This window comes from Alligator mississippiensis, chromosome 12 (genome assembly GCF_030867095.1).
Source record: "Alligator mississippiensis isolate rAllMis1 chromosome 12, rAllMis1, whole genome shotgun sequence".
NCBI lineage: Eukaryota > Metazoa > Chordata > Crocodylia > Alligatoridae > Alligator > Alligator mississippiensis.
Window position 1 is genome coordinate 1,563,252 of NC_081835.1, and position 27,416 is coordinate 1,590,667.

Genomic DNA, 27,416 nt, shown 5'->3' on the forward strand with positions numbered 1-27,416 from the left:
TAGCCAAGGAGATATGGATAACAACACACTAGTAAATACAAAAGGCATACATGAAGTGTCAGAGTGACGTTGCAGCTGCAATGGTCCAAAAATTATGTGGGAGGCATGGATGTCTTAGGGTGATATCTTCTACTGGACCAACTGCTTAGCTGGGACAAGCTTTTGAAAGCAAGACATTCTTCATCAGGGCATGAAGAAAGTCTTGCATTCGAAAGCTCGTCCAGGCATCCCAGCTACATAGCTGGTCCGATAAAAAAATACTGCCCTAAGAAACCCTTGCCTCTCAAAAAATATACACACATTTGTAATACTGGTGCATTGGTCTGCGCAGGGACCTCATCCAACCTGAGCAACCATCCATCACGTACTACAGGGCTGTGCATTTTCCTCTTGAAAGTACAGGACATTGCTGGAAAGGAGTCGCTGGACTGAATGAACTGCTCATCTGCACCTCCACGGCAGCTTGCACCACCATGCTGCTTACTTGACTTACCTTTCTTTTCCCATCCACTCGCCTCAATCTCCATCTCTGATCAACGTTAGAGTTTGAGATGATGAAAACCAACAAGCATCAACACCTGCTGGATCCAGAACGATCTTCCAAATTGGCAAAGCCTTCAGCATTGCTGTACTAGTAACGTATGAAGCGCCTGCACCCGGTGACCGGTGTTGCACAGGATTTGGGGGCAGAGAGGAGTTGTGTCTGAATGGTTCGGGCAGCCCTTCCTTGCAGGACCAGCTCCAGGTTTGCTCTGGGTGAGGAATGGCTTGCACCTGATATTCCTCACTTTTGCCCCAAAGGCATTTGAAGACTGGTCCCAAATTAGGGGGCTGGACCCAATGATCTCTTGAGGTCCCTTCCAGCCCCTAATGTCTATGAAAACCTGCAGCTGTGGATGGGGAACATTTCTGGAACGAAGATGCCTGGCTCCACAAACACCCCCTGCCCTCGGCACTCGCGAGGCAGGAGCAACAGGAGCCAGGCGGCTTTCTTTGCAAACAAAAAAGGGAGAACGGGAGCCGGGCGCACGGATTTCCAGGATGGAAGCAATCCACCGATAGCAAGGCACAGAGACGCAGCAAACAACACGGGTGAGGTTGAAACCGCCAACGGAGGCCACTCTAAATTTAGAAATCTGTAAAATATAACTGCAGAACACACACAAATCATTAAGAGGCCTTGTAGCCTGGCATATTGCTGCTGATGTCAAAATACCTTTTACTTGGGAATACATTAACATCCCACAGGACTTGCAGGTATCTATTGGGTCGTGTGAACTATTTGCGGGATCAGCAAAACAAAAAAAACCCTGCTATTGATCTATCATTAAAAATTAGTTGACATCACTTCTTTGTGAATAGGCCCTCCGTAGTAGAGAAGACGCGCTGGTTATAGATCTTCCCTTACTGACAAGATGCAGAGATAAATTGACTCTTCTCACAAAGCTCTCTCCCAACACAGAAGCTTTGGAAATACTGATACGCACGGAAAAATATCAAGCAATGTGTTTGCTTCGTTAAAAAAAAAAAAGAACAAAAACCGCCTCCCCCACGCCTCCCAGCCTCCTCCTTGATTTCATTGGAATTTCTAATATTCGATATCATTTCCATTCAGGTAATCTAAAGGAAAAAAAAATCTCTTAATTGTAGCTTTTGAAAAAAAGCTCTGAGATTTCATTATTAATAGGAGGCAAGCTAAAAAAAGCCATGTTTGCAGAGCAATACCTAGAAAAAACTAACTGGAAGACTTCAAAATACTTTAAGCAAGGAGAGCAAATGATTTTAGCTATATTGTCAAGCAGCTGCTTTCCTATGATTATATTTTAAATGATTTATGATATTTTTTTGTTTTTTGCTTGCGCTTCGAGAACAAATTTGTTTTCTGTTCAAGTTTAGCAAAAATGAGATGGATATTTTCTCGTATAAAGTTAAAAACATGTTCGTTTAGCTCGTCTTCTGACAGGCACCAGCGACGGTTTTTCTACGGAAAGCCGTTCTGTGAGATACTACGAGATAAATGCTGCACACTGGGGTACGTTTGTACTTAGCTACTCACAACACTTGGCTGTCAGAAAAACTCTTAATATATTCTTCCCAAACCCTATGGCCCTACCCCAAAGTTTCCAGGCAAACATTTTTCCAAAAGCACCCAAAGATTGCCCACCTGGGCCCTTTGGGCACCTGCCGGCCATGGGGCGGGCACCAGAGGTAGAGAAACAAACCACCGATAAAGAGCGGAGGAGACGAGGGACGTTGTCACTGCAATGGAAGAAAACTGAAGTGAAATATGTTCAGATGATCCTAAGAAAAGGACCGTGGCCGGCATCACACAGAAAAGGAAATCCTTTGTGCAAGCCCTTGCCTATCTGGTCCACAGACAAAAAAATTCCCTCCCGACTCCAAACGGATTGGTTTGACCCTAAGCACACGAACAACCAGACATTTGAGAGGTTTCTAAGTGCCAGTAAAAACCCACAGTCGGACCCTTGCTCAAGATACTAAAAGCACAAATACACACGTCGCACGCTCCAGAGACACGGCTCTCCTCTCGCGCTAGCCCTTCCATAAACCCTGAGCCCATCCATGAGCTCCGTGTTGGAGCAATTGAGGCCCCTTGCTCCACACGAGTTCAGAGCCAGCTCCATAACTTCTCTCCTCTGCTCATTAGGAACCAATTTCTCTTGCAGAACGAGCCTGCTTCTCTTGTATGATTTCTGTTCCGATTTAGACACGTGGTAACCCTAAACCTATGGCGACAAGAGCGGTATCTATTGTGCACTGCTTGACTTTCAGCTGACTAATACAAAATTGGTGCATTTCACTCAAATTAATTCCTCCCAAAGGTCCCCAAAAGTTTGTCCCCAAGTTTGTCCCAAAAGACAAAAATTATAGGTGGTTCAGGTTCAGCGACTTCTCAAATACAGCAGATAAAATACTGCCAGTCTTGCTCTACTTGATTTGTAGTTTGGGATATAGCTGGAACATATGGGGAGCCCACGCAATTCCTGTTTTACATTTGGCACAACTGTACTCTCTCTTTTTTTTTTATTATTATGTAGAATAAATTCAGGGAAAATAACACTTTTCTTGGGGGAAAAAAATGTGCTTGTCTCATTTTCTGCCCAGAGCTGTTTTGTATACACTGAGTATTGTGTGAGACCATGTTTTTTCAGGTATTATTTCTGCATCGCTTGCCATCTCTCCTTAATTAAAGTGATTCAGGGTCACAGCCTCTCCCCTCACCAGCCTGCCCTTGCCACCAGAGAGTAGCTGAGGACCAAGGTGGCCTTCACATCGATTTCTGCTGATGATGCACATGTGCCTGACCCACTAAGTCTCGCTGGATGAAAGGAAAGGCAGTTGTATGGAAAACATGAACTCCTGGAAGGAAAACCTCTCGTGCAGTTTTCAAGCCGTATCGTAAAAACGGGATGACTCGTGTGTCGTGATGGGGATCTTCCTGCTGACCAGACGACACCTCCTCGCCTCCCCGAAAACGCAGCGAACAAGCAGCTCCGACTTCAACCGAGTTCAGTACTTTTGGGCATATGGAAGGAACACGAGGAGCTCGAGCTCATGCAAGTCATGCCAGCCCATGACATACCTCATTTAAGTCAGTTTTGGGAGATGAGCACATGCAGCTCCCACAGCGTTTCTGCCCTACGCTGCGCGTGGCACTCCGGCTGGTAGGCTGTAGCCTAATTGATTTTGGCTCAGAGAGACTTTGCAAGCTCTCTACTCATATATTCTCCTTGGGGTGCTAACATAAAGCATTGTTAAGCTGGCACAGATGCAACAGACTGCAAATACAAAGCCCAGATATTAGACTTAGGAAAGACTTATCTTGTCCAGACTTATCCCTGCCCATCCAGTACCGTTTTCAACAACGGATTGCCCGGTCTCGTTTGACATCCCCTGTTAGACTTTGGTTTCCTTTCTCATTCCTGCAAATGCATCAGCGATTGCAAACTCGTTAAGACACCAGCAAAACAGTATCTAAGGCAACTGTTTACTGTATTCATGCTCAGCACCCCCCAGTCCCAGGCCACAAACTCATTTGGAGGCATTAATTAATGAAGAAAGCTTAATATGCACTTTTTCATCAGTCTGGCACTAAAATTGCTGAATTGCCTTTGTAGCAATTTGAGGAAGACATTGGGGCTATTAGAAGAAAATTACAGTACGCTTTTCTCTCCCCGGTCTTCTTGCCCGTTTCAAAGCCAAGGGGTGTTTGATGTAAGAACACCTATTAGGTGGAGACAATGTCGACACCAGGGCCATACTTACAGATATTGTTTTGAACTTTAACATCCATATCTTACACGAGCATAAATCAGCAACTCTAACACCAAAGGACTCATGAATCATGCCTTTGTGGGAGATCCAGGAGAGACTTGCAGTCTGAAAAAACCCTCGTTTCAGCTTTCTAGGGGTGTTTAAAAGTAGAATATTTTTATATGGCAGTCCTCTTGGTCGAGTCTCCTAGCTGATTATTTAATCCTCCTGGGATGTCTCTGGGGAATGCATATTGCAGTTTTAAATTTAAAAACTTTGAGCCTTCTGCTTTTGTTTCTTTGGAAGCTCCCTGGAAAGAAAAGTTTGCTGTGTATGGTATCAGGTCTTATTTTGTACCCTATTATCTGCAGCTCACACTGCCTGTTGCATCTTTATAAATTACCATATTTTTCTTCCTACATAACAAGACCAATGAAAAATTAAAGGGGGGGATATGTAAGCTTATAAAGAATTCCTGTTTTTCTGGTCTCGTTTCATTAGCAGTCCCGCTGCACATACACCCTGCGCTGGCAATTCATGCATGAAATTGCAAAATAAAACAAAATCTGATGAATTCCATTACATTTTTAATTCACTGATGTCTCAATATAGAATGCATAAATTATCACATCTTCAAGTTGCACTGGAAAGCCACAATGAAAATTGAGGTAAACCTAGAAATACGTGCTGGATGATATAACTAACCAGGCTTCAATTCAGCATACATCTAAATTCTAATTTACTTGAACAAGTTTTTGCTGCTCTGAGATCCTCTGGCATCTCCCAGTTTTGAACACGCTCTCCAAGGCACCCTTCTGTGCCATCGCAAACACTATAATAGGTCGCAGTAAGTCAGAGGACTATCGGATCCGGTATCCTGACCCGAGACTACAAGGTGTGGAATATCCCCTTCAGAAAATACTGCACAAATCAGAGATCTCTAAATCTTAACCTGTCTCATAGATGCTGTTCTTCATACACCCGGTGTCATTACAAACACTGCTGTGAGCACCGTGCAGTATTCTCCGCGCCGGTACAAGGGGAAAGTCACCACCCGGCACCCGCTGCGGTTTGTCTAAGTTGTGCCGGCGTTGCCTTTACTGTACAAACACGTCCTGCCGCTCGAAATTGCCTCTTTTGCCAGAGAAACCGCACAGGGACCAGGAAACTCAAAGAGTATCGACTCATGGAGGTCTTTCCCAGTGCCTATTTTTAAATCTAGTCCCATTGAGGGGCAGCAAATCTTTAAACATGTGCATCCCAAGTGCTTTGGGGAAGTATCGTGGCTCTCGGGATATCCATAAATAGCAGGTGCGTTCTCATGGAGGCTCTGGCTTCTGGGCGACCTGCAAATGCGCTGTTTTGGACAAGACTTTTTTTCACTGGCACCCTGCCGAGCCCAGGGCAAGGAAGTCTTGCCAGGACTGAGAAGCAAGCAATCTTTCCCCTTATCCATGAACATTAAAAGAGAGTCACCTGCATTGCTACAGCAGCCCTGACTCTACACCCAGGTCTCCAGGGAAGTAGGGAGGTGCTGCGGACCCGGCTACGCGGCCCACGGTCGATGCTTTGCTGGAGGCCAGAGCAGCCGGGGAGGTGCACGAATGATTTACCCTCCCGTGAAGGAAGGCTCCCGTATGAGACGTGGAAAAGGTTACAAATGAAGTCATGGAGAGATCCGTGGACGTGATTTTCCGTATCCATTCTGCAGAATATCACCTGAGGGCAATATATCCCGTCACGGATTTAATTTGCCAGCGTCTTCACTGGAGGCATCGGAGGGCAATGTGTCGGGGCTGCTTGCGGTGGGGCAGCTCCTATAACATCCCGCGATGCTGCAACCTCCAGGGTAAGGCGAGTAGAGGGCACATCGCAACCCTCGGTACAAGCAGATTCATCGGGCACCAGACCAGACCTCTTGCACTGCACCGCGATGCAGAGGGCTGACGGGTGCCCACTACGACATAGCCAGTGCCCGATCCGCTCACCCTAGCCTCCATTCACGCTCCCTGCGGCGTCTCATCCCCTTTCCTGCACATGATGCATTGTCTCATATGGATAGAAATGCAAAATTAATTAAAAAGAAATATTGGGGGAGAGGGAGGGGAGCAGGGAATATCACTTCAGCAAAGGAGCAAAGAGCCATTTTCCCTGGAAATGTTATAGAAGCGTATGAGGGAAATCAGCTTTAATTTACCAGATTGTAATCCATTTTAAGAAACTGCTTACCACTAAGCTTTGCTCCTTAATTAGAGCATTTTGTCTTTGTGAACCTTTACTTATTACTGCATCATGATCTTTCTCGGCTAATATGCTATAAAGACCTAATTAATAATAACCCAGTCTAGCCAATGTAGATAGACCAAAGGGAAGAGAGAATTAGATATACATTACCCGGAAATAATGCTCCCATTCTGAAAAACAACTAAAGGCTTTTATTGACTAAACCAGTTTAACAAATGACACTTAAGTAATTCATTGACAAGTTAGAACAATGGTTGAGTTGGACGTTTATTAAGTCATTTTTCTAACGGACATCACATTTCATTGGCTGTAAATGTTTAGCATAACTAATTAATTACAACTGAAATATTCCAGTGATTCATTTTTATGAAAAATTCATAAAATATAATGGTGTTTAGAGAACGAGATTAAGACAGCCTGTGTCTATTGACTGGGCTATACAAATAATCTATTTAGAAATAAATTCTCCAAGTTCAAGCCCAGATCACCAGAAAGTGTTTATTTCAAACACCATTAGAGCAAAGTGCTGATATTGTTCTTATTTCTAAAGTATTTTTATGTTTGCTGCACATCCGAGAGCAGCTTTTATCAGCCTGCATCCAAGGATAAACTCCAAACCCAGCTTAGATGCGAGCAGGTCTCGCTGGCTCCATCCTGCCCCCCGACCCTCCAGAAATGCCGAATTAAGGACAGCCGCGCACCCCGTCCCGCTATCACCGTTGCGTCTGCTGCTTCTCCTCCCACCTCTGCAGAGCATTCAACCCGGCCCTCGATTTAGCCACGTGCCTCCCGTTTGAGCCGATGCTCCAACCTGACCTCCAGCTTTCAAGCTACCATTTCACCCTTCCCAAGCTTTTGACTTCATTCAATGCCCCGTCCCCAACTCAGCCTTCCCACCTGCTGAACATCAGGATTAGGGCAGGGGTTACAGACACCTTTCATACAGCCTGGCCACAGGCAAAGACACATTTGCTCCCTTTCTCCTGCCTTCGCACGGTGAAGTCCCCTATGGTCAACATTTTGCACCTCTACCGGGCCCTAGAGAAATCACACGGGTGAATGGATCTGCCTGAACGTAACCGGGGCATCTCTACATATATAAATGCAGAAGCCACCACTAGATATAGACCCCCGCCACGTCTAACCTCTGCATCCCAGGCCATGGGGCTGCACCTCGTTAACCTGGATTTGGCTCAGCAGGATTCATTTGCAGGCCTGCCTGACTTTTTCCATCCAACTTAAATTATACCAAAATGAATAAATAAATTCAATTAGAGAAAAAGCAAAAGAAAGATCATCTCCAGGTATTCCTGCCTTCGCGGTTATCGCTGCATGTAATATTTCATCTCCTCTCCCGTGAAACTGGGAACGTATTCGGCACCTCTGACAGAAATCAACAGGGTCGGATGACAACAAACAGACCCAAGGCTCTTCAACCCGCTTGGCTGTATCATTCCTATTTATCTGTTGTCTGAATAAGTCCCTTTATTATAAACCTTTTCTTGAGGCTAAACATTAATGAGAGTTATTGCAAGCGCAAAGCTCAGATTTCTGCAAGCTCAATAGAATTTATAATCATTGCAAATGTTTTTTATATATAAAAAAAAAAAAGCTAACATTTTTAATCTTTTCTTCGTTTTTGAATTAAAAGCCTGGTTCGTATTTGATGCATTAACTGTATTAGCACTTGCTCTCTCTGGATATCAGTGCTTGATTATAGTTATTTGCATGTTAATGCTTATTAGTACATACAACGGGACATGAACAATAAGTAGAAAGAAAGTGCAAAGTGCAAAATGTTTCACACTATACATCTTATAGAAGGATTAGATGCTATTATTGACAATAATTGCAGCCAAGCCCATAGTAATTGGAGTGAAAGCTAAGGTGAAACTAATATGAAAATTGTAATTTAGTTTCACACAAGTTAGATGTTTAGATTGGTTAAATTGCTTGGAGTTTAAATCCTGAACAGAGTCGTTTGTTGCTGCTTCATATCTTCTGGGTATCGCAAGCTGCCGTGGAGGTAGAAAGGGGCAGATTCCCCCCCAGACTGCTGTCCTTCACGTGGCTCATTAAACCCTGAAACAGGATTGCTCGGGAGCTTGTGAGCCACAACCATCCCAAAGGGGCAGAGATCAGGGGTCAGACCCCAAAATCATGACGCTGGCCCAAAGATGATTTTTTTTTTTTTTTTACGAAAGATTGCATGGTGCCTTTTGAGCTGTGCATTAACTTCTGAATCCACAAATGTTTCCTTCCCCCACAGACAAGTATGAGGACTAGTGAGGATGGGTCTCCCAAACTCATCAGGAAAGGGGATTTTGGCCCCTGCTGCAGGAGGTCTTACCCCGACATCTGCTCATCCTCCTTCCATAAACGCTGGATCAATCCTGCCCCCACAACTACCCCCTGGGTCCTAATCCCCAAGGAGGGTAACTTTCCCACCCACTAGGACTAGGGAGCCGCTCCCAGGTATCTCCACCCTCCTTCCTCCCACACCTCCCCTAGGCCCGGAGGTGCCAAGGGGGGAGCGGAGCAGCAGATGAGCTGTGCCCACTGCTCACGCTAAGGGGGGAGGAGAAGGAAAAAGAGCTGCCCCAGGTCACTGGGCTCTAGTGCTATCACCAGACCGGCCTCAGCTCGGCTTGACTTCATGACCTGCAGAAAATACCATGAGGGTTGACAGCACTGGTTGCTTATCCTGCGGTCCATGAGGCTCTCACTGGTATCTTGTGCCCCTCCAAGGCACGCACTATTTCTCTGTACAGTGCCTATCCCAGGGCAGCTGCGGCCCCACGAATAATGGTGCCTGGCAGCGGGTGAGCAAATGGACCGGCCACCGCTCACTCCAAAGCAGCTCTTAATCAGCTGGAATCGTTAAGATTTGCAGCATATTAATAGGGATAATCTCAAGCAGGATAAGCAAGACATACCGACACCTACACCAGCACTCGAGAACCTGCTCTTTGTCCTTCCTGAACGGCAGTTTCATTCACAATAATGACCAACATCATTCTCAATCCTTGGATACAATCAATCTTTTCCTAATGAACAACTGGAAATCAGTGACGAGACAGAGGGTGGGAAAAAGCTTGATTCAAACCCCCTCATTAGTTATGAAATAGCCAAACCCCATGTTGAGAGCTGTATTTCCTGGCTACGATTTCACTGAATAACTTTCTCTTGCCGGAGTCTCCATGCCTCTTTACAGTTCATGACAATGGGTTACTAAAAACAGAACAACCGCCCTATTTCCAGATGCAAACACTTTAACTAGGGCTCTATAAACTATGCCGCTCCTAAAGCTGAGGATAACGCCACATACATCTTCACTGCCTAAAAGTAATATCATTGCCTGCAGTGCAAATGGGAACGTATACTTTGAATGGGTTTTAAATGAAGACTGTTAGGACTGATCTAAAGCCCATTACAGCCTCTGGGGTCATAACTGGGAATTCAATGGGTTTTGGATCATGTCCACATTTCTTAAAACTTTCATTTAACTATAAATTAATTGTTATGGCTGACATCACTTTCTCCATAACTAGAGCAGAAATCAGCTTTATATGCATGAAATAAAACTAGAGGGGCGGTGATGAAGAACGGCATCCCCTGTTACCTGCTTTCAGAAGTCAACGACTCATGAAGTTTCCGACACCGGCTTGTATTTGCCGAGTCCTGCCCTCAGCGCACTGACTTACCCGGTTACTTTGACACGTCTCCCGTTTCCACTCTGCTCCGCAGCGTGGATGCACACCACGTGGCACACACCTCGTGGCAATCACAGCATGGTTACACAGCACATCCTCTCATCAGGTCAACGTTTGAAGCGGGCAAAACAGGACAGGTAGGTGTGGGCAAGCACGAGGCCCCTTTCGGTGGTGTGCGCCGGTCAGTCCACCAGCAGCCACCCAACGTGGCGATTCTGCGCGAGAGGACGGAAAGCCGACGAACACGTTTCTTTACGGAGAGCTCATTAGCCATCGCAGCTGGCTCCCTACAACTAAGAACGGGGATGAAAGGAAACCAGTCCTAACCACCTGCATGCAGTCGAAGCTTGATATCTATCCCATTTGTTTTCTCAAAGATTTAGTGGAAAGGAGCCTGAACAAGACAAGGGAAACCCCGAGACTGACTTCCCTTTCATCTGTTTTAACCGTGGGAATATGCAGAGCGGCAACTCTTCCTCCCTACCATCCCATTTGTACAGCACATCAACAAAACGATGAAAGTGGTAATTAAATTATACTGAAGTTAAACTGGCATTTCATTAAATATATATTTATTGATTTTTTTGTTCCGTCCTCCCCAAAAGGGTGCAATATCATTAAAAATGTTTACACGAATTCTTACAAATGGCGCATTACGCCTATCAGGCTCGCCAGAGCTGCACCGAGAATTGTTTTCTCTGATCATTTTATTTATTTAACAAAAACCTGTGATCCATGCAACATAATACAATGGGCCTTAATTGAGAAAACAATTACCTTTCCTCTCTGTGCTTGCACAGATTACAACCTGCAAAGCCCACCGTGAATGGCTCAGCCCATAAGGGGCAAAACCCCACAGCACAAGGGTGCCGCCCTAATTATTCACAACTACTTGATATAATTAAACGGCTCCGACAGCAACTAAACTAGACACGCCCTGTGATTCAATGGCCACCGCACTAGACGGGAACTCAGGAGCTCTGGGGTTTAGTCTCAGTCCTGCCACTGACTTACTGGCTGACCTTGGGCAAGTCACTTCATCTCTTTTTGGATCTCAATACCTCCACCTCTTAAATGGGGATAATGACATTTTCCTTCAGTGATTTTTATCCAGGGATCTCAAGTGTTGTTTCAAAAGTGAGGCATTATTACTACCACCACTATTATTACTAGCATAAAATGTATTCTCTTTTAAAGTTATTCCGAGACGATGGATTTAAAAACAAACAAACTGGCGGGTGACAGCATTTGCCTTACCGCCCAGAAGAACTGGACCACCAAGCAGTTTTAAAGAGTGCTCCCAACTCCCATCTATCTGCTGCAAAGAAATAATAAGGAAAGCATATTGTGGTCTTTCTTGTAACAATTTTGAAAAAACAAGTTCTGAATCATTTGTACCATTTAAAAAAAAGCATCTTTTAGCATCTCTTTCCAATGGTCTCATGGCTGTGGGAGTGGAAAGGGAACTGCTGTTTTTCGATAAGAAATTCTTGCTGACCTCTGTGTACAAGTATTTCTGTTCACCACGTACCCTACTTAGTGTCAGACAGCTCATTTTTAGCAGCGCAGACTCTGTCTTTGAGGTCCAAAAAAGGGTGAAGTGGTATAATAATTTCAACGCTGAAAATGCATTGCTTGATGCTTCTCATAGTAAATTTGACCCTGGAATATTAAGGGGTGTTAAATAAATTGGACAAAGAGGTGTTTGGGGAGTAAATGTGGCAGACACACTGCCATGAATGAGCAATTAGCTGTTCACGAACCAGCTTATCACAAATTACATGCCTACAATATCTATTACTGTAATGACCTTGAGAGTTGACTCATATTCTCCCTTAACCTAATGAGCATGCCGAGTATAATCAATTACGTCTGCAATTAAAATTAGAATTTGTCTAACAAACTCTTCTTAGCTTTCAGACTTTTTTTTGTTTAACAAAGCCTGTTACACACGGGCAGCAGATAAATATTAATTTTGTGTTGTGTCCTCATTTTTACAGTTATACCATGCCTAATTTATTAAACCTCATATTATCTCTATCTTGTTTTAAGGTTTCAGCAGAATTTGGTTAAGATTCAGCTCTGAATGTCAAGGGATAATTATGACAGTTAACAGCAATTTATCATTCCCTAATAGGGTTTGCAAGTTGTCACTGGCTGCCTGGAGAAATGTGTTAGCGTGCTCCACTCTATAGCTGCTACCAAAAAAAAGTGTGTTTGTGCGTGCACGTACCCAAACCGGGCTGCCTATTTTCCAAAAGTGACCTGGAAGATATTCTGCTAAATAGAGCTGACAATCTGTTTGCCAACTCCGACCTGCTGAGGTCAAGTCAAACCAATGTAAGCAAAACACAACCCTACCAGTTAATGAACTATATGTCATTGCACTTATCTTGCAATCTGCCGCTAATTATAGTCAACCAGGTAGGCAACTGCTGAGTAACTTCTTAGCTAAGGATCCCAGGTGCTCAGCAAATAGCAGGGAATGATTATGAAACAGATACAGCAAATCAATCATCTGAAAATGGGAAGAATTAGGAAACCAGAGTCTTAAAAGCCAGCATTTTGCCCGGCTGTTTTCAGCACAGGAGGTTTAAAGTGGAATTTGCCCGGCGGATTTCCAGAGAGTCACAGAGGAGAGCAAAACGCGTCGTCCCCCGACACCCCACCGCTCGTGCAAGCTGCACGTCTCCCCCGCGGTCCCTGCGAGAACAGGCACGGCTCATTCGACACCACTCGGGACCCTTCCCTGACTTCAGTGGGCTTCACGGCCCAATGTCTTGAAGAGAGCATGATCTGCACGTTTCTAATCCTCATGCCGGTCCCAGAGCACGCAGCTGCTGGCAGCAGGCGCCACGGGGCGGTGCACGCTGCGGATACCTCCGGCTGACCTTGAACAGCTCCGCAGAGGTCAAGCAGCCCCTCTGGTCCCCATCACTGTGACAGCCAAGGCTGGCATTGGGCACACCGATGCCGTCGTAGCCTGAATGAGGGACCCGGTAGGGAAGCAAATCTGATGCCATGTAACTTAGAAACAAAAAACCCACGAGGCTGAGGTATTTACCCTGAAGGAAGGACTGTTTCCTGCATGAATTATGGCTTTGGACTCCTGCATTTTGGCTGCTCGTCACACGCTGCGTGCAAGATCCTGGGACGTGCATACCAGTACCAAGGGACGCTGGACCAAAGGGACACGACGGGGACAAGGGGAGCGCATGTCAGCATAGAAACATCTGCAAATTACTCTCCTCAACCTGTGATGGTAATGAACAAACTAGCCCATTCTTTGTATTTATTCCTGACAACCAAATCTAATCAAAGTTCATTTTTTAGAAACTCAATCGTTATTCTAAATTAGATTACACAGCAAATTAAATCATAAATTTCTCTACCTAGGCAATGCCTCTGCCTCCATTCCTCCAAAACAGACTTTGCTCCCTTAAGCACTTCATTTAAGTCCAAAAACCTAAGTTTCAAAACTAGTTATGGAGGCAATAATTTAATAATATGGAACAAGTAATTGTTTGGGGGAATATTTATGATTTCATTAGCCCTTACCAGTAATCAATAGTAATCTATTAATTCATTAATTTACATATCCCTAGTTTTTGTACAAGTCCACAAATTCTGTTTAAGCAGGGTTTTTTCCCCCCTTTATTTATGCACGTTCTACCTTTGTTATGCAAGGTGGTGGTGATCAAGCTGTATATATTAAGTAGAGCAAATAACTGAGCAGCAGGAGTATGCACATGCCCTGCAGAACCGACTGCGGGATAAGATTTAATACCAAAAACAAGGAAAAGAAATAAAACAACGGGGCCTATTCTCCACAGGATGCATACATAACTCTCATTAATGTTAATGAAAGATATTGAATGGATGTGCGCTGAGGGGACTTTACTAGAACCTAATAAATTCTGGGATCTTTCCCTAGCCTGGCCTATACCTGCCCCTTGGAATATACTGGATGAGAAGAGTGATGGTTTGAGCAAGCGGCACAGTACAGCGTGTGGCCTTGCTTTCCAGGCATAATTGTTTTTAGAGAATGATTTGCACACGTAATTTCTAGGACTGCCTGAGCAAGATGTAATTCTGGACACAATGGTTAGCTGTACGTCCAATGGCTGTTTGCACGCATGGACCCAAGGTCTTGGTTGCACGAAAGCAAACCGCGGACAGACTGCATCCCTTTGATCCACAGAGAGCTCAGCTGGCGCCCGCAGGGAGGTGGGACGCAGCGAGGCGCATGTGCAGAGCCGCGCTTCGGCTGCTTTTGACCTTGCCCATCCGCTTGCATATCTTTGGCAAGCAGGGGCTGCGACGTCTACCGTCTTTGCCCACCTGAGCTAATCCCGTCCTGCAAAACCCAGACTACAATACATACTGCCGGAGCAGCGCATTGTTAAAGGTCTCAACTCCCAGAGGTGCCCGTCCTTGCAGAAGATGGCCTAAACATTGACTCTTTCAAGCAAAAAACACCCAAAAACTTATCTAGGAACACAGCACTGGCAGGATATCCAGGGTCACCGAATCCAACCCCCTGCTATTGCCTACAACCATGTCACATACGCCTGCCTCCCTTTTTCTAAGCTGATCAAGCTCCACCTACGTTATAGTTAGGTTGGTTCAAATGTGTTCATACGTGGGTCTTTTTTTCCTTTTTTTGCACTGCTGTAAAGAAAGAGGACTCTCTCCTTGCCCGATAATATCGCTCTCATCGGAAGATACGGGTCCACGTTTCTTTTTTTTTCCCCGGTGGTTGTTTATGACGAGCATTGCTGAGGCAGCCGGCACGCTGGTAAATGAGCTCTTTTTGTCTGGCTTAAATTGGGTCATTAACATTCCAAATAAGAAGAACAAAACGCTGCTTCCCGAAGAGACGCAGGATGTAGCAGGATCCAGGCAGACATCTAAGACAACCAAGTTTAATAGATCAGTCAGCTGAAAATGCCTCTGGGCAAAAAGATGCAACACTTTCTGAATCCGGCCAAGTTCGCGCTTGCAGGGAGCACGGCACTGCTCTCGCTCACGCACATGCACAAGTGCAAGAGGTTGGTTTTGCCCCTCCGTGTCCTTTCTTCCTGGGACGCCAAGGAGGAAAAATCTGCCTGGGTAAAATCTGTTTGGGGAAAGTGAGCGTGCCGTCGACTAGATGAGGATCCCACAAGGTGGCTTGGGTTGCTCGTGTTCTGCTATAACATGAAATATCATTCTTGGACAGGAGCTATTGAAAAGCCTACTGCAAACAGGCTCCAGCCCAGCCTCCCAGTTACACATCCGAGTCAAGCGGGGATGCGTCCGCAGCTGGGGCTTTGCACGTTTCTCGGCAAGCAAGCTGCATCCGTCTCAAAAGCAATGTTGTGTAACTAAAAGCTGCATTCACCGGAAAATGGAGAGAAAAGGTTTGGAAGGTATTAGCTTGACAAATTAAGAGGTTCTATAAAAGAGATGAAGCCAGAAAAGAAAACTAGTGTATTAACCTCACACGATTAATCAGGCAACTTTGATAGCGATACTAATGGCTTCAGATCTCCGGCACGGTCTGGGACCGACACACCTGTGCTCACTGTACAACAGGCCGTCTCATCGGGCCGACACTCGGGCTCTGGCAGACGTTACACTTAAGACGCGATTAACCAGTTAACGGCCGCTGCAATTGATGGTGTGATGAAACAAGGGATAGTCCACAAAGCTGTTGCACAAAAATGTGTAAAAACTTTGTGGCTGGTTCCCATTGCGCCTTAAAGAGCATGGGTGTCTGCATCAGCTGGCCAGGGCTCCCAGCCTTGGGGGCACGTGGGGGCCTTGATTGCAGCCCAGAGTGCCAGCTGTTTGGTGCCCCCAAACTGACTGTGGTGTGCTCCCCAGAACACGGATCAATGGACCAACTTGCTGGTGCAAGCGAAGCCCAGCATTTGGATCCCAGGATCCCCCTGCAATATGGCGTGATGGGGATCTAATGGTTGGGATCAAGCATCAGCTCCCATCGCGCCTGTAACTCAACATGCGCCAGGGGCCTCTGATTGATCCTATAGACTCAGTGACACTGAGGCTGGCTTAAATGCAAGACATGGTGCTGCAACGTGGAGCAAACAAAATGAAAACTGAACTGGGAGACATTTTCAAATCAGGGTTCGAGATCCAAACCCGATGTCGGGAACAAGTGAGTGGATGAGTACTAAACTCCAGCGGCGGGCAGGACCCCTTCAGCCAAAAGCCTACCACAACATGCTGGCCAACTGCAACGGCTCTCAGAGAAGAGCTGGGTGCGAGGAAGTTTGTTTCTGAAGAAAAATGCATCTAAAACTGCGCCAGCGCCCTGCTCTTACGTTGCAATAACAAAAACTATCCCAATCTTTCGGGTGTAAATGAGGTCATTGTGAACCGTCATTTATATTTTAAAAAAATTAAATCGAAATGTTTTGAAAGAAGCAAACCATGACGCTCAGATTGCCCTAATCGGAAACTTTTTTTTATCAATATTATTTTTATTTTTTTGTCCATGAACATTTTTGAGATTTCGACTTTCTGGTGAAGGGAAAACGTAGCAAAATGTCAGAAAGTCTCGAGGGAGTGGAAAGCTAAGGAGAGAGGCACTACTATAAATCCAGAGGAGCTAGAAATCTGACTTTTTACATGGGGAAGCTTGGCAGTGAGGGATGGGTTATGCAGACCCTACACACAAAAGCACCACAAAAAGGGTAAGAGGGGCACAATTTAATTTTCCCCTTGCAGCTAACGAGCCGGTTAGAAACAGCTGCTGCAAGGCTGCAGCCCAGGCAGGCTGGGGAAGCAGGGGAGAGGCTGGCCATAGAGATGCATCTAAAAGAGCTTGGTGGTAAGAGGCAGGGAAGTGTGGAAATGCATTTCAGCAGACGAGGGGTAGCCCTGGAAGCTGCAGAAACGCCATGTGGAGGTGGCGGCTGCTTAAGAGTAAATGGGACTTCTTCAGAAGGAAGCAATATAGGGGCAAACGTAAGCCGCTTGGTCAAAGGCAGGCCCTGGCAGCCCGAGTGCCTTGGACGCAGAAGAAACGTGGATCACGCTGTCATTATCTTTTCTGGCACCCATGGCTTCCTGGTCTGTATGAAGGACCAGTCAATCTTGTCCTTCCCTTTTGCTGGCCTCGTGCAACTTCCACTTTATTTCCTGCACTTTTGGCCAATGAATCGGCTGCGCTTTTTTTGCGTTCTGAGATTTCCTTGAAGCTGGTCCCTGCAGACACTACGCGGGGTCCGTGCAGGAACGCATTACAGAGCTGCCCCGCGTGCCTGGGGATGTCATGACACTCTGCAGTGGGGCTTCAAAATGATCCGTCCCCACTAGCATCATAATTCACCTCTCAAGAGCATCTCGCAACATCTCCTGCCTCCGTACCTTCAGGGAGCCTCACAACCCGATATCTCAAAATCAGACTTCATTATCCAGGTCGTCATTTCCATTTATCAGTGCCTTGCAGCCTTTGGTATTCACGGTTCGAATGGTGCCACGTCCATCAATCACCAGGGTGTCTTCATGTTCTCCATTTCCCTTTGTCTCGTTTTTGCCTTCAAATAAAGCATCCAGATTTTGCACGGAGTGGAGGAGCTGTGGCTGCATTCCCACATGTCCTCATCTCCATCTCTGATGAGTTCTAATTACAGCAAGTGACCTGTATTAATTGCAGGCGACATGAGAGACTTACGGCATCTTCCTTCAAGTTCCTGCATATTATTATCGTGCATATTAATGGCTCTTCCTAAAGACCCCGTTCCGGATCACTGTTTTGCTGGGTTCGGTGAGCCTACCGTTAAATAAAGTCTCTTCCTCCTGAGCTTGCTATCTAATTTAAAACAAAAATGCAAGATGTCTGACAACAGGAGGGAACTGAAGGAAGTCAAATTATGGGGTAACATAGTTAACTGCTGAGCAACGTGATGGTTCAAAATTGTTCATTTAAACCCCCCACCCAAAATTAATGATCTACCTGGTGGCTGCATCACGCAGCCAGCAACGCTTAGCCGATTCCCTGCAGGCGTCACACAACAGGTAGCCCTCGATCCACGCTTGGAAGGAGAAGAGGGCGGTGAATAGGCATGGCAGGGTGGAGCTGTGAAGGGCTTGACGGAAATGAGAAGAAGTTTGAATCTGGTGTAGTGGAAAATGAAGCACTAATAGAGGGCTTCGAAAGGCGAGGTGACAGTGAAATATCCACCCGGCGCAGCTGCCGCTCAGCGATGCTGTTCCTTTAAGAGGCCGCGCTCCTCGCTTTGAACAGCGACATCGTCAAGCAGCACAAACACAGCCGCGGTTCAAAAACGAGACGAAAACGATGAGCTGAAAGCAGCCAGCGCAGTCCTGAGGCTACCGGATTTGCAATACCAATTACGTAGCTGCAGTATTACATATTCTACATGCAAGCACTATCAGTGTGTTTCTCAAAGCAATTCAAAGGGACTACTGTATTCTGTCAAATCATTTTTGCACATCCTATAAGCTTGCAAAAGGAAAAAAAAAAAAAGCACGCTGGGGGCAAAGCAAATAGGCCCTTTCCTCACTGGGCTCCGTGCATCTCTGTATTGTTTTCTTCTCTTTTTTTTTTTGCCTTGAGATTTTAAATTTGGTTTAGAAAAGTCAAATATTTAGCATTTTGCACTCTTCTTCTGCACCACCATTTTATTGTGCTTTTAAAAGAGCAAAAGGTGGCTCTCAATATTTTATTAAACAAGGATTCACAGTTGCAAATCTGCAGGGAACCCAGGCTGCAACATCAAAGCATCGTGCTTAATAAATTTAATCCTTCCGATGCAATCAGTTGCAAGGCGAGCTGATTAATTTCCAAGACTCAAACCTCAAGTTCAGTGCTCCGTTCCAACAGGGACAGTCGATAATATGAAGAGGATGTCTGCAGCAGGCTTAGGCAAACTCTTGCCTTTTCATTTCAGGTTGAAATTCCTAAAGAAGTGAGCCAGGTGGATTGATTTAATGCAGCATTAAAAAAGCATCTGGGAAAGAAAAACATGCACATCAAAAAGTAATGGTGAAGCAATCTTCCCAGTGTAAAATAATTAGTGAAATGTGTGACATAAAATACATCTCTGCGTGTATACCCAACACTGCCACCGTCAGCCTTTCCTTCTTATTTCTGCAGGTGAGCCTGTAATTGGGAAAATGGTAGCTAGTCACGAACACTCGGGAAGTGCTGGGACGCCCGAGATTTCAAGACGGTTGCGAACTGGGCTGCGTGTTTGCATGTGTTTGTGCAACAGACACTTGCTGTGCACATTATCTTGTCTCTCCAGATAAATTAGGTGAATCATGCCCCTGCCAGCTTGATTTGCTTAGCCTTTAGAAAGTACAGAGCGCGTGGAGTTTCTCGTGACTGCAATTCCATGGAAAAGGTAAGGCTGACTGCTCGCTGTTGAGTGATTTCTGTGTTTACCGTGGCATCGCCGGCATTTACTCACCTGATCTGACAAAGGCTATGAAGTACACGGGGCCAGACCGTGACACGTGGCCTGCTTGATACACCTTTACGAGCCCTGCGCTACGGCAGCATCTCATCGACTAGAAGTCCTGCAGGACGAGGCAGAGCGACAGTCCTGGTCCGTTGCAAGTGGATGGTTGTTCAAAGTCCGCTCAGACAAAATCACACGGCTCCCTGCTTTCCGCTCCATGTACAAGGGGAGCCGCCTGGACTTTCTTTTGCTTGTGAAAACAGCACAGGACGCAGATATAACCACATGCTCAGAAGGGCAGGGGCCGGAGAATCAGGGATGCGTGTTGAACGACACGTGCATTTCCAAGACCTCCACGGAGTCCAGAGCGGGGAGGAGAGAGGACCAGAGGGAGATGTGGTGCGGCCACACTCCCGTCTCAGCGGTCACCGAAGAGCCGGTGCCACTTCCAGCTCTGTGGGATCCCTGGGCAGCGCTTTCTGCCCTCTTCCCAAAGAACCAGGGTGAGGGGCAGGAGACCCATGAGAAAACAAAGAGCACTGGGGATCCAGAAGGGACCAAGATGGACAGGCTGCTGCTTCCCCTGTCCTCTGACGGGAAAATTTAGGGGAGGAGAAGTCCGCCCTTTAGCACATGCTCTTTCTAGACAAAGCTGAACGCTTGCCCTCTCCGAGCAATCTTGTTTTAGACACTCCTGGCCAAAAAATGCAGTGTGAAGGTGGGTGGAATAAATCAGGCAGGGCTAGCAATACTACAACACGCCTCTAGGAAGCCACACTCGGGCAGGCTCGAGTCCTTCTGTGCTACACGTCTCCCAGAGGAAAAACACCTCCAGAAGCAAGGCACCCCAAAGTCAATCCACCTGGTACCTGCTGCACACCCCGGCACCCATCTGACAGCAACGCGGACTGGACGGACGCAGAAAAGGTGACAGACTGAAACGCATGCACTGCGTCCATCATATACGGCTCATACAACCCACTGCGACTACGCCACGGCCAGAGGAACAATTTCATTTATACATACACGTAGCAAGAAGCGGTTCCCAGACATTTTGGACCAAGAGATTACAGTCAGCCTGTAAGCTCTCTCATGTTGGCATCAAACATAACTGAAAACACCAAAAAGTATGAAAGACCTTCGTGAACTACGGACCAGGTGTCACAGCCTTGGGACCCACATGTTGAAACCAGCGGTATATCACATCTGGAACAGCTCCATGGCACAGGGTGACTGGAGACTGACACTTAAATCCGGTTGTCTCTCTTCCCTATGTAGGAAAAAGCCTTTCTTCTCCAGAATTACAGCCCTGTCTACCTGAGCATGAGAGTATTTTCAAATATATCTGGGCATGAGAGCATTTTCAAATATATCTGGGCATGAGAGCATTTTCAAATATATCTTTTACCTTAAACAGCCCCTTTAAGGACAATCCGTGGGCGAGTCTAACATCCGTGCAAGGCCTGGTTACCAAATGTTTTTCAGACCTCCTCACACACAAACTGAAATGCAACCTGCAACAAGGGGTGCTAATCCAGGACTAGGATTTGGAAGGTGCCATGGAAATAAAAATAGTAGTCAGTCATTAAAATAAAAAGATAGGCTCTTTCCCGGGGGGTTGTGGGTTATAGGGGAGTTAAAATAGGGCCCTGTGTTTGCATATGCATATAAAAGATTAAGTCTGTGGATAATCTACGTGATCAGGACTTTGCTGTGACGGAGGGGATGAGAACAATCCCCGTGATGCATGTAGCTCATGTTTGAATTCTGGCATCTTGCCGTGTGCAAATATTGCCGAAACGCATGGCTTCCTGGGCAGTGTTTCTAGTGACAGGGTACCGTGGCAGAAACACACCTGGAGCTCCGTATCCAGCCCCTAAGACCCAACTACAAACCTCTTAGAGTACATTTCTACTGCAAAGCTCCTCCCTAGGAGGAGTCTCTTGGGCTCCTCGGACCTGCTACCCGTGCACACAGACAAGTCTCTACCCTACGTGCTCACAATTGACCTGCTTCAGTGCACAAGTCACCGCTCCAGAGCTGTTTGCACTTGGACCCGTGACCCCTTCGTTGGTCTGTGACGGGGCACGCTAGACCACGCAGCTCCTTTCAGAATACGGGATGGACGTGCTTCCTACAATTAACTGAGAACGAACCGTAGCAAAGTCTGCAACAGCCTAACAAACCAGGGCGGTGACCCAGGGGAGCCGAGCAACATGTGGACCAGCACAGCACCCTGGGACACCCAGTAACCCCAGTGCGACGGTGCCGTGTTGCTGGTCAGCTAAGCCCTATGGTGGCTCCAGAGCTCTGACCCAGCTGCCCGTCAAGCAAAGTAAGTGGGCAGCGAGGACGCACTGGGTCTGGGCGTATTGCTCAGCTCACAAAGCCTTTAGACACGATACAGTCCTTAAACACAGTTCAGAAAGGGCAGACTCACAGTCCTGGGGTCTCTTCCCAGCCCCTGAGAAGGTGCTGCCGGGCCGGCTCCGTGCTGCTCCCTCAGTGCCACAGCGTAGTCCTCCTCTCTCTCATGAGGTCCCTCTCCCGGTCTCAGGGCTGCTGCCTCCAGCCTTGCAGCCCTGGGGCTTTTGCTGGACCCTGGGGCAGTCTTTGGCCCCGTGTTGCAGCCAACAGCCAAGCACCTTCTCCCTCTTCTCTCTGTGTCTGACCCCAGGCTCCCCTCCCTGGGAGACCTGAGCTCCCACACACTAATCAGGGTCAGCTGCTCCTCCTCCCAGGCTGCCTGCAATCAGCCTTGACTGCCCGCACCTGGGCTGCAGTCCCTGCCAACCTGCAGCTCCAAATCATCCAGGAGCATGCAGGTTGCTGCAAGCTTTGGCCAGCCAGCCTGCTCCCAGGCATCACTGGGAGGCCTGTTGTTCAGGAAGGGCAACCTCACAAATACATGCTGTAGGTAAATGCAGCCTTTGTAACAGAAAAAAATACGATATTTTTTGTACGGGAAAATACGAGTGCATTCCTTACACACACAATCATAGGAAATTAGGTTGGAAGAGACCTCAGGAGGTCACATCTAGTCCAGGCCCCTGCTCAAAGCCGGACCAGCCCCAACACCATCATTCCTGCTCCGTGATCTTTCCAGGGACTGAGGTGAGGCTGACTGGGCTCGAGATCCTCCTCCTTCCCCTTCTTCAAGATGGGCGCTATATTTGCCTGCTTGCAATCATCCTGCACCTCTCCTGATTGCCAGGAGCTTGCAAAGAGAAAGGTCAGCAGCTCGGATATTACATCAGGCAACTCCCTCGGCACCCTCAGGTGCATCCTGTCCGGCCCCATGGCCTTATGCACATCTGGCTTCTCTAAATAGTCCCTAACTTGTTCTTTCACCGCTGAGGGCTGCTCCCCTCCTCCCCGAACTGTGCTGCCCGGTGCGGTAGTCTGGGAGCTGCCCGCACCGGCGAAGGCTGAGGTAGAAAAGGCATCGAGCACTTCAGCCTTTTCTGCATCCTGTCACTGGGCTGCCTCCCCTGCACGTTCCCTGATCCTCCTCTTCCACACAAACAGCACGTGCACAGAAATGCACAGCCCCCATTCATGTCTCATGTAGGTTGATTCAGGCTTTGTGAACCTCAACAGACAGAGGAACACTGTGATTAACTTACTCAGACCCACCTTCCTGCTTCCTTTACTTTAAAGAAGGTTCAGATCATAGTAATAATTTTGAGTTAGATTTTGAAAGCTCCTAATTCTCTGAACAGAATAATTGTCTGTGTTTGCAGAAGAGAAACATCTTGAAGTGATGACAATAGATTATAGCGTTGCCCAACGATGCAGAAAAGTAGAAAAATGCAAACTCCTAACCTCTGATTTATGAAAACATGCTCTCTATCGCAGACTGCCAGAGCTGAGCGCGGTAACCACGGGTCATTTTCATCTCATTACACTGGTAAAAAGGGTAGTCTGGGAGCTCGGAGAAGTCCTGAATGCCTTTACAATTCATGGACTAGACCTGTTTATGGCCTTTGGCCCTCGCACAAATAAAAAGCTACAAATAATATCTACCTGCTTTGCTAAAGATTAAACGTGTACTTTTTATTATCCACAAACTGAGAAGGCCGTCATATTTTTTCATCTCTAATTTCTCTCATTAACACAAACGATCACTTCCTAAAAATAGCAGCTACCTGGACTCCTCTCTCTTAGGGGTGATCATGTATTCTTGGCAACAGAAAGAAACCATAAAAATCACAGTCGTAGAGTTGCAGGGCTGGGCATGGGACCTCCGGAAGTCACATCTAGTCCAACCCCCAACCTGAGGCAGGATCATCCCTATCCCAACCCAAACCCATTGTCTAACCTCTTAGCAAAACTATACAGACAACCCTGACACTACACAAGACATCACACCGGAACCTGCCCCGGGGCAGCTGGGGGATCACGGTCCCCAGTGTCCTGCTGCTGTAAAGGTTGCTAATATATACTCGTGCAATACCAAGTAGAGGGCCGTGTCCCCGCCACAGCAAAAATACCAATCTGGCCACAGGGCAAAATTCCTTCCGGACCCCGAATACAGCGCCAGTCTGACCCAGCAGCGGGGCGAGCAGCGGGGCGAGACCCTCCGGCCAGCAACCTCCAGGTTTAAGTCCCGGCAGAAACATTAGCACAGCCAGGTCAAAATCCCCAACCACGGCTGCAGGCAACACCCACCGAGTCCGAGGAAGGCACAAACCCCCCTGACACGTGCAGCAGTGGCGTGGAGGGGGGAATATCCCCTCTCCGCCCCATGCAGCAACTAGTAAACATAATATGTATGCCTGCTACAACATCTTGGATTTAATAACAAAACCCTTGGGGGGGGAAAAATGGCATTTAAACCCATTTTCACTCATGGTTGTCCTGTGCCCAGTGCCAGCCTGTAGTCTACCACAAGCAGCTGCGGAAAGTGCTTCATTGCTGCACCGTAGGCAATTGTGTTTCAGTACTACACACCCTGGGCTTCTCAAAGACATGGGCTTCTCTCCATCTCTCCTCCCCGCACAACTCTGTTAGATACTTACAGCAGTCGCTGGGAGCCCATGAGAAGGAAGGTCAGTACAGCAAACTGAAGGGAAGTGAAATGTTTCTCTGTGCCATCATGTGGTTGTTAGAGCTCCCTTAATCAACCCAAGCAGCTTCTCCGAGGCATCTAATCTGATTTTGCAAAGTGCTAAAGCATAACCATATTTTGACTTCCCTTTGATTCCAAGTATAATAAATAGCCTTTATCTAATGCTCAGGCATATAATCTAACTACACAGGCATTTCTATGATGGGGGAGTGAAACATGGCTGCAGAACCATCTTGGACTTTATCTATTTTATTACTCGAGTGGAGCATATCATATTAAATCATATTTTTGCACTAGTTTGCTTAAGATCTGTTTTGAAGCTTCATTGGCTCCATTAGATTTGAACTTTGGTAACAAGGATGTGACGAGAATGTGGAGGAAGAAGGGATGGATTAGACGGGCGTTTGTCCAACGTGGTGTAGTTCAATTCTTCCTGTAATCAGCGTCAACTCAATGGGTCATAAAAAAGCAAGGCTACAAGATTATGGAGGGAAAGGCAATATTTTTACCATAAAAACAACAATTTTGAGAAAATGGCTTTTTTTGTTAGCTGTCTATACACGTGAAATGAAGTAGAGCCAGCTACCATCTCAGACTCTTTTTTAAGAAGAGAAGAAATGATATTTTCACGACTGAAAACTTTGGCTGGAATAGAAGGGAAATGTAAACACTGTCCCATGCCATTTAGATAAAATTATTTACAACCATTACAGGCCCGGGGTCCCTGCACTCAAGGATAAAATAACGATACAGAAATGTTCTGCAGATGACTAGTTTTGATCTTTTATTAGTTCTCATAATCATCTCTTATTAATTTGTACCCTGCGTAATAAGCACTCACCTTCACCGTCTGTCCAGCTTCGGGGCCATCCTGTAAGCAAAAAAAAACCCAAGACTCGGATGAGAGGCGCTAACAAGGATCTCGTGGGGATTCAGAAATATTACCGATTAATAATTTAAATCCAATTTCATTGTGTGTTAATTTATAGGATTCTCCTGAGTACCATCAGCACAAAGCTTTTGGGACCAGACGCTTTTCCTTTTCAGGCCATGATAAAGTGAGAAATTATATGTTAAGAGGAAGCAAATACTGGCACAGTTGTTATTTTTCATGCTCTCAGATCACAGTTTTTAATTGCCAGCAATAAGGTTTCTGTTATGTGTTGATGTAAAATACAGACTAAGTGCTGCTTTAAATCAAAGCCTGTTTATTTAAAGACTTGTTACGTTAAAAAAGGGTTTGACCTCCAGACTTGATTTACACATGGGACTTTGTGAGGTTATACAGAAGAAGTCGTCCATCTACTCCAGTGCCCTGCCTCGGGAGATGCATCTGAGTCAGGCAATAAAATTGCATGATGCTGTGCTAGGCCGTGCGCGGAGAGACTCCCTTCCTGGTCCCTACAGGCAGCGAGCTACTCGCGCATTGTGACGACCTTCATTAAGAGCCCTACCTTGCCCAACCTGGGCAGCACTTACCGGGAGCCACTGCAAATCGTCATGGCAGTAGGTACCGTACCTGATGGAGTTGGCAGAATTAGGGGTGCAGACACATGACACTTCCCCCCGGTGCAAACGCACCACGTGCACTGCAGCCCTGCATTGGTGCGTGATGCTCCCCTCCTGAGCAAAGCTGCCCCTTGGGTAGCAGGAGCACCACCACACCAATGTCATTTATACCAGTGCATGGGCAGTATGCGTCTGCAGCTTTTTTGCTGCGGGGCAGCCATATGCTCAATGCAAACAGGCAATTCCCACCTCCCCCCTACAACAGTGCCTGCTGCAGGCTGCTCTCTCTAGCGGTGACTCGTCCGGCCACTCCAGATAGCACCGTGTAAGTTATAGAGGAGTACAAACTGGTAATGGATCTGGGTCCCATTCCTTTCCAGGCTTTTCCTGGAGCCAGGACACAGCGCTCGACTCCATTTCTCACAGCGGGGAATTGGCAAGCTGCTGTACGCTGCAAAAAATAGCACTGCGCTCCCTTTTTTTTGCTCTACTTTGACCAACCCTTAAAGTCTGAAGCTCCATAACCCAGCGACACAAGGACAAAGGCTGAAAGCTTGACAAAATACTAAAAGGAAACAGGACGGCTTTTTAGCGAGGTACTCGACAAACCTGAATTGAAATGGTGAGCGAGGTGCCACAGAAGTGTTTCTCCACCACGTTCCCGACCATTTGGGTCGCACGAAATAAATCAGCCACTTCGTCAGGACGCAGGTCGCAGAAACGCTCTGCCGGTCGGAGAGGGCAGACAAGGACATCTGAGGTTGTTTCGGTTAAGGTATAAATGCAAACCAGGGGGTGCAAAATGACTCTGTATTCATACCGTTCACTGGAGCAATGAGGTGTCTATCTTCCTGGAGAGCACATCCCTTTCCCCTTCATATTCTTCTCGATGCCAGGGTCATGCCAAGACCAGCAGCTGAGGGAGGAAGGGTTTCATAGTGAAAACAGAGAACATTTTAGGATTTCTTCAGAAACCGTCCCCACTTCCTTAAGCATTTGCTGTAGGTCCAAATTTTCTCACCTAAATTAACATGTAGGTGCCTTAAGAAAAGTGTCTTGATGCTGCAACTTAACAACACTGAAAAATCACTTGTCTACAATTCCTAGCGCTCGAGGCAGACAGAGGCCAAGATTTTCGAAAGCCAGTAGTGACTTTGGGTGTCCAGC

General features: G+C 46.6%; 1 protein-coding gene across 37 annotated transcripts in view; it reads right to left on the reverse strand.

Moving 5' to 3' along the window:
- FHIT (fragile histidine triad diadenosine triphosphatase) overlaps positions 1-27,416 on the reverse strand; it is a 771,770-nt gene that overhangs the window by 129,977 nt on the left and 614,377 nt on the right. For 34 of the 37 annotated variants that reach the window (XM_059715882.1, XM_059715881.1, XM_059715876.1 and 31 more), the window contains 2 exons: positions 26,859-27,004; positions 25,582-25,611 (listed from right to left, as the gene is read on the reverse strand). In XM_059715882.1, the coding sequence (XP_059571865.1) occupies positions 25,582-25,611; positions 26,859-27,004 (176 nt within the window). Of the gene's footprint in view, positions 1-25,175; positions 25,215-25,581; positions 25,612-26,858; positions 27,005-27,416 lie in introns of those variants that run through there. The other 3 variants (XM_059715877.1, XM_059715870.1, XM_059715905.1) reach the window with 2 other exon arrangements.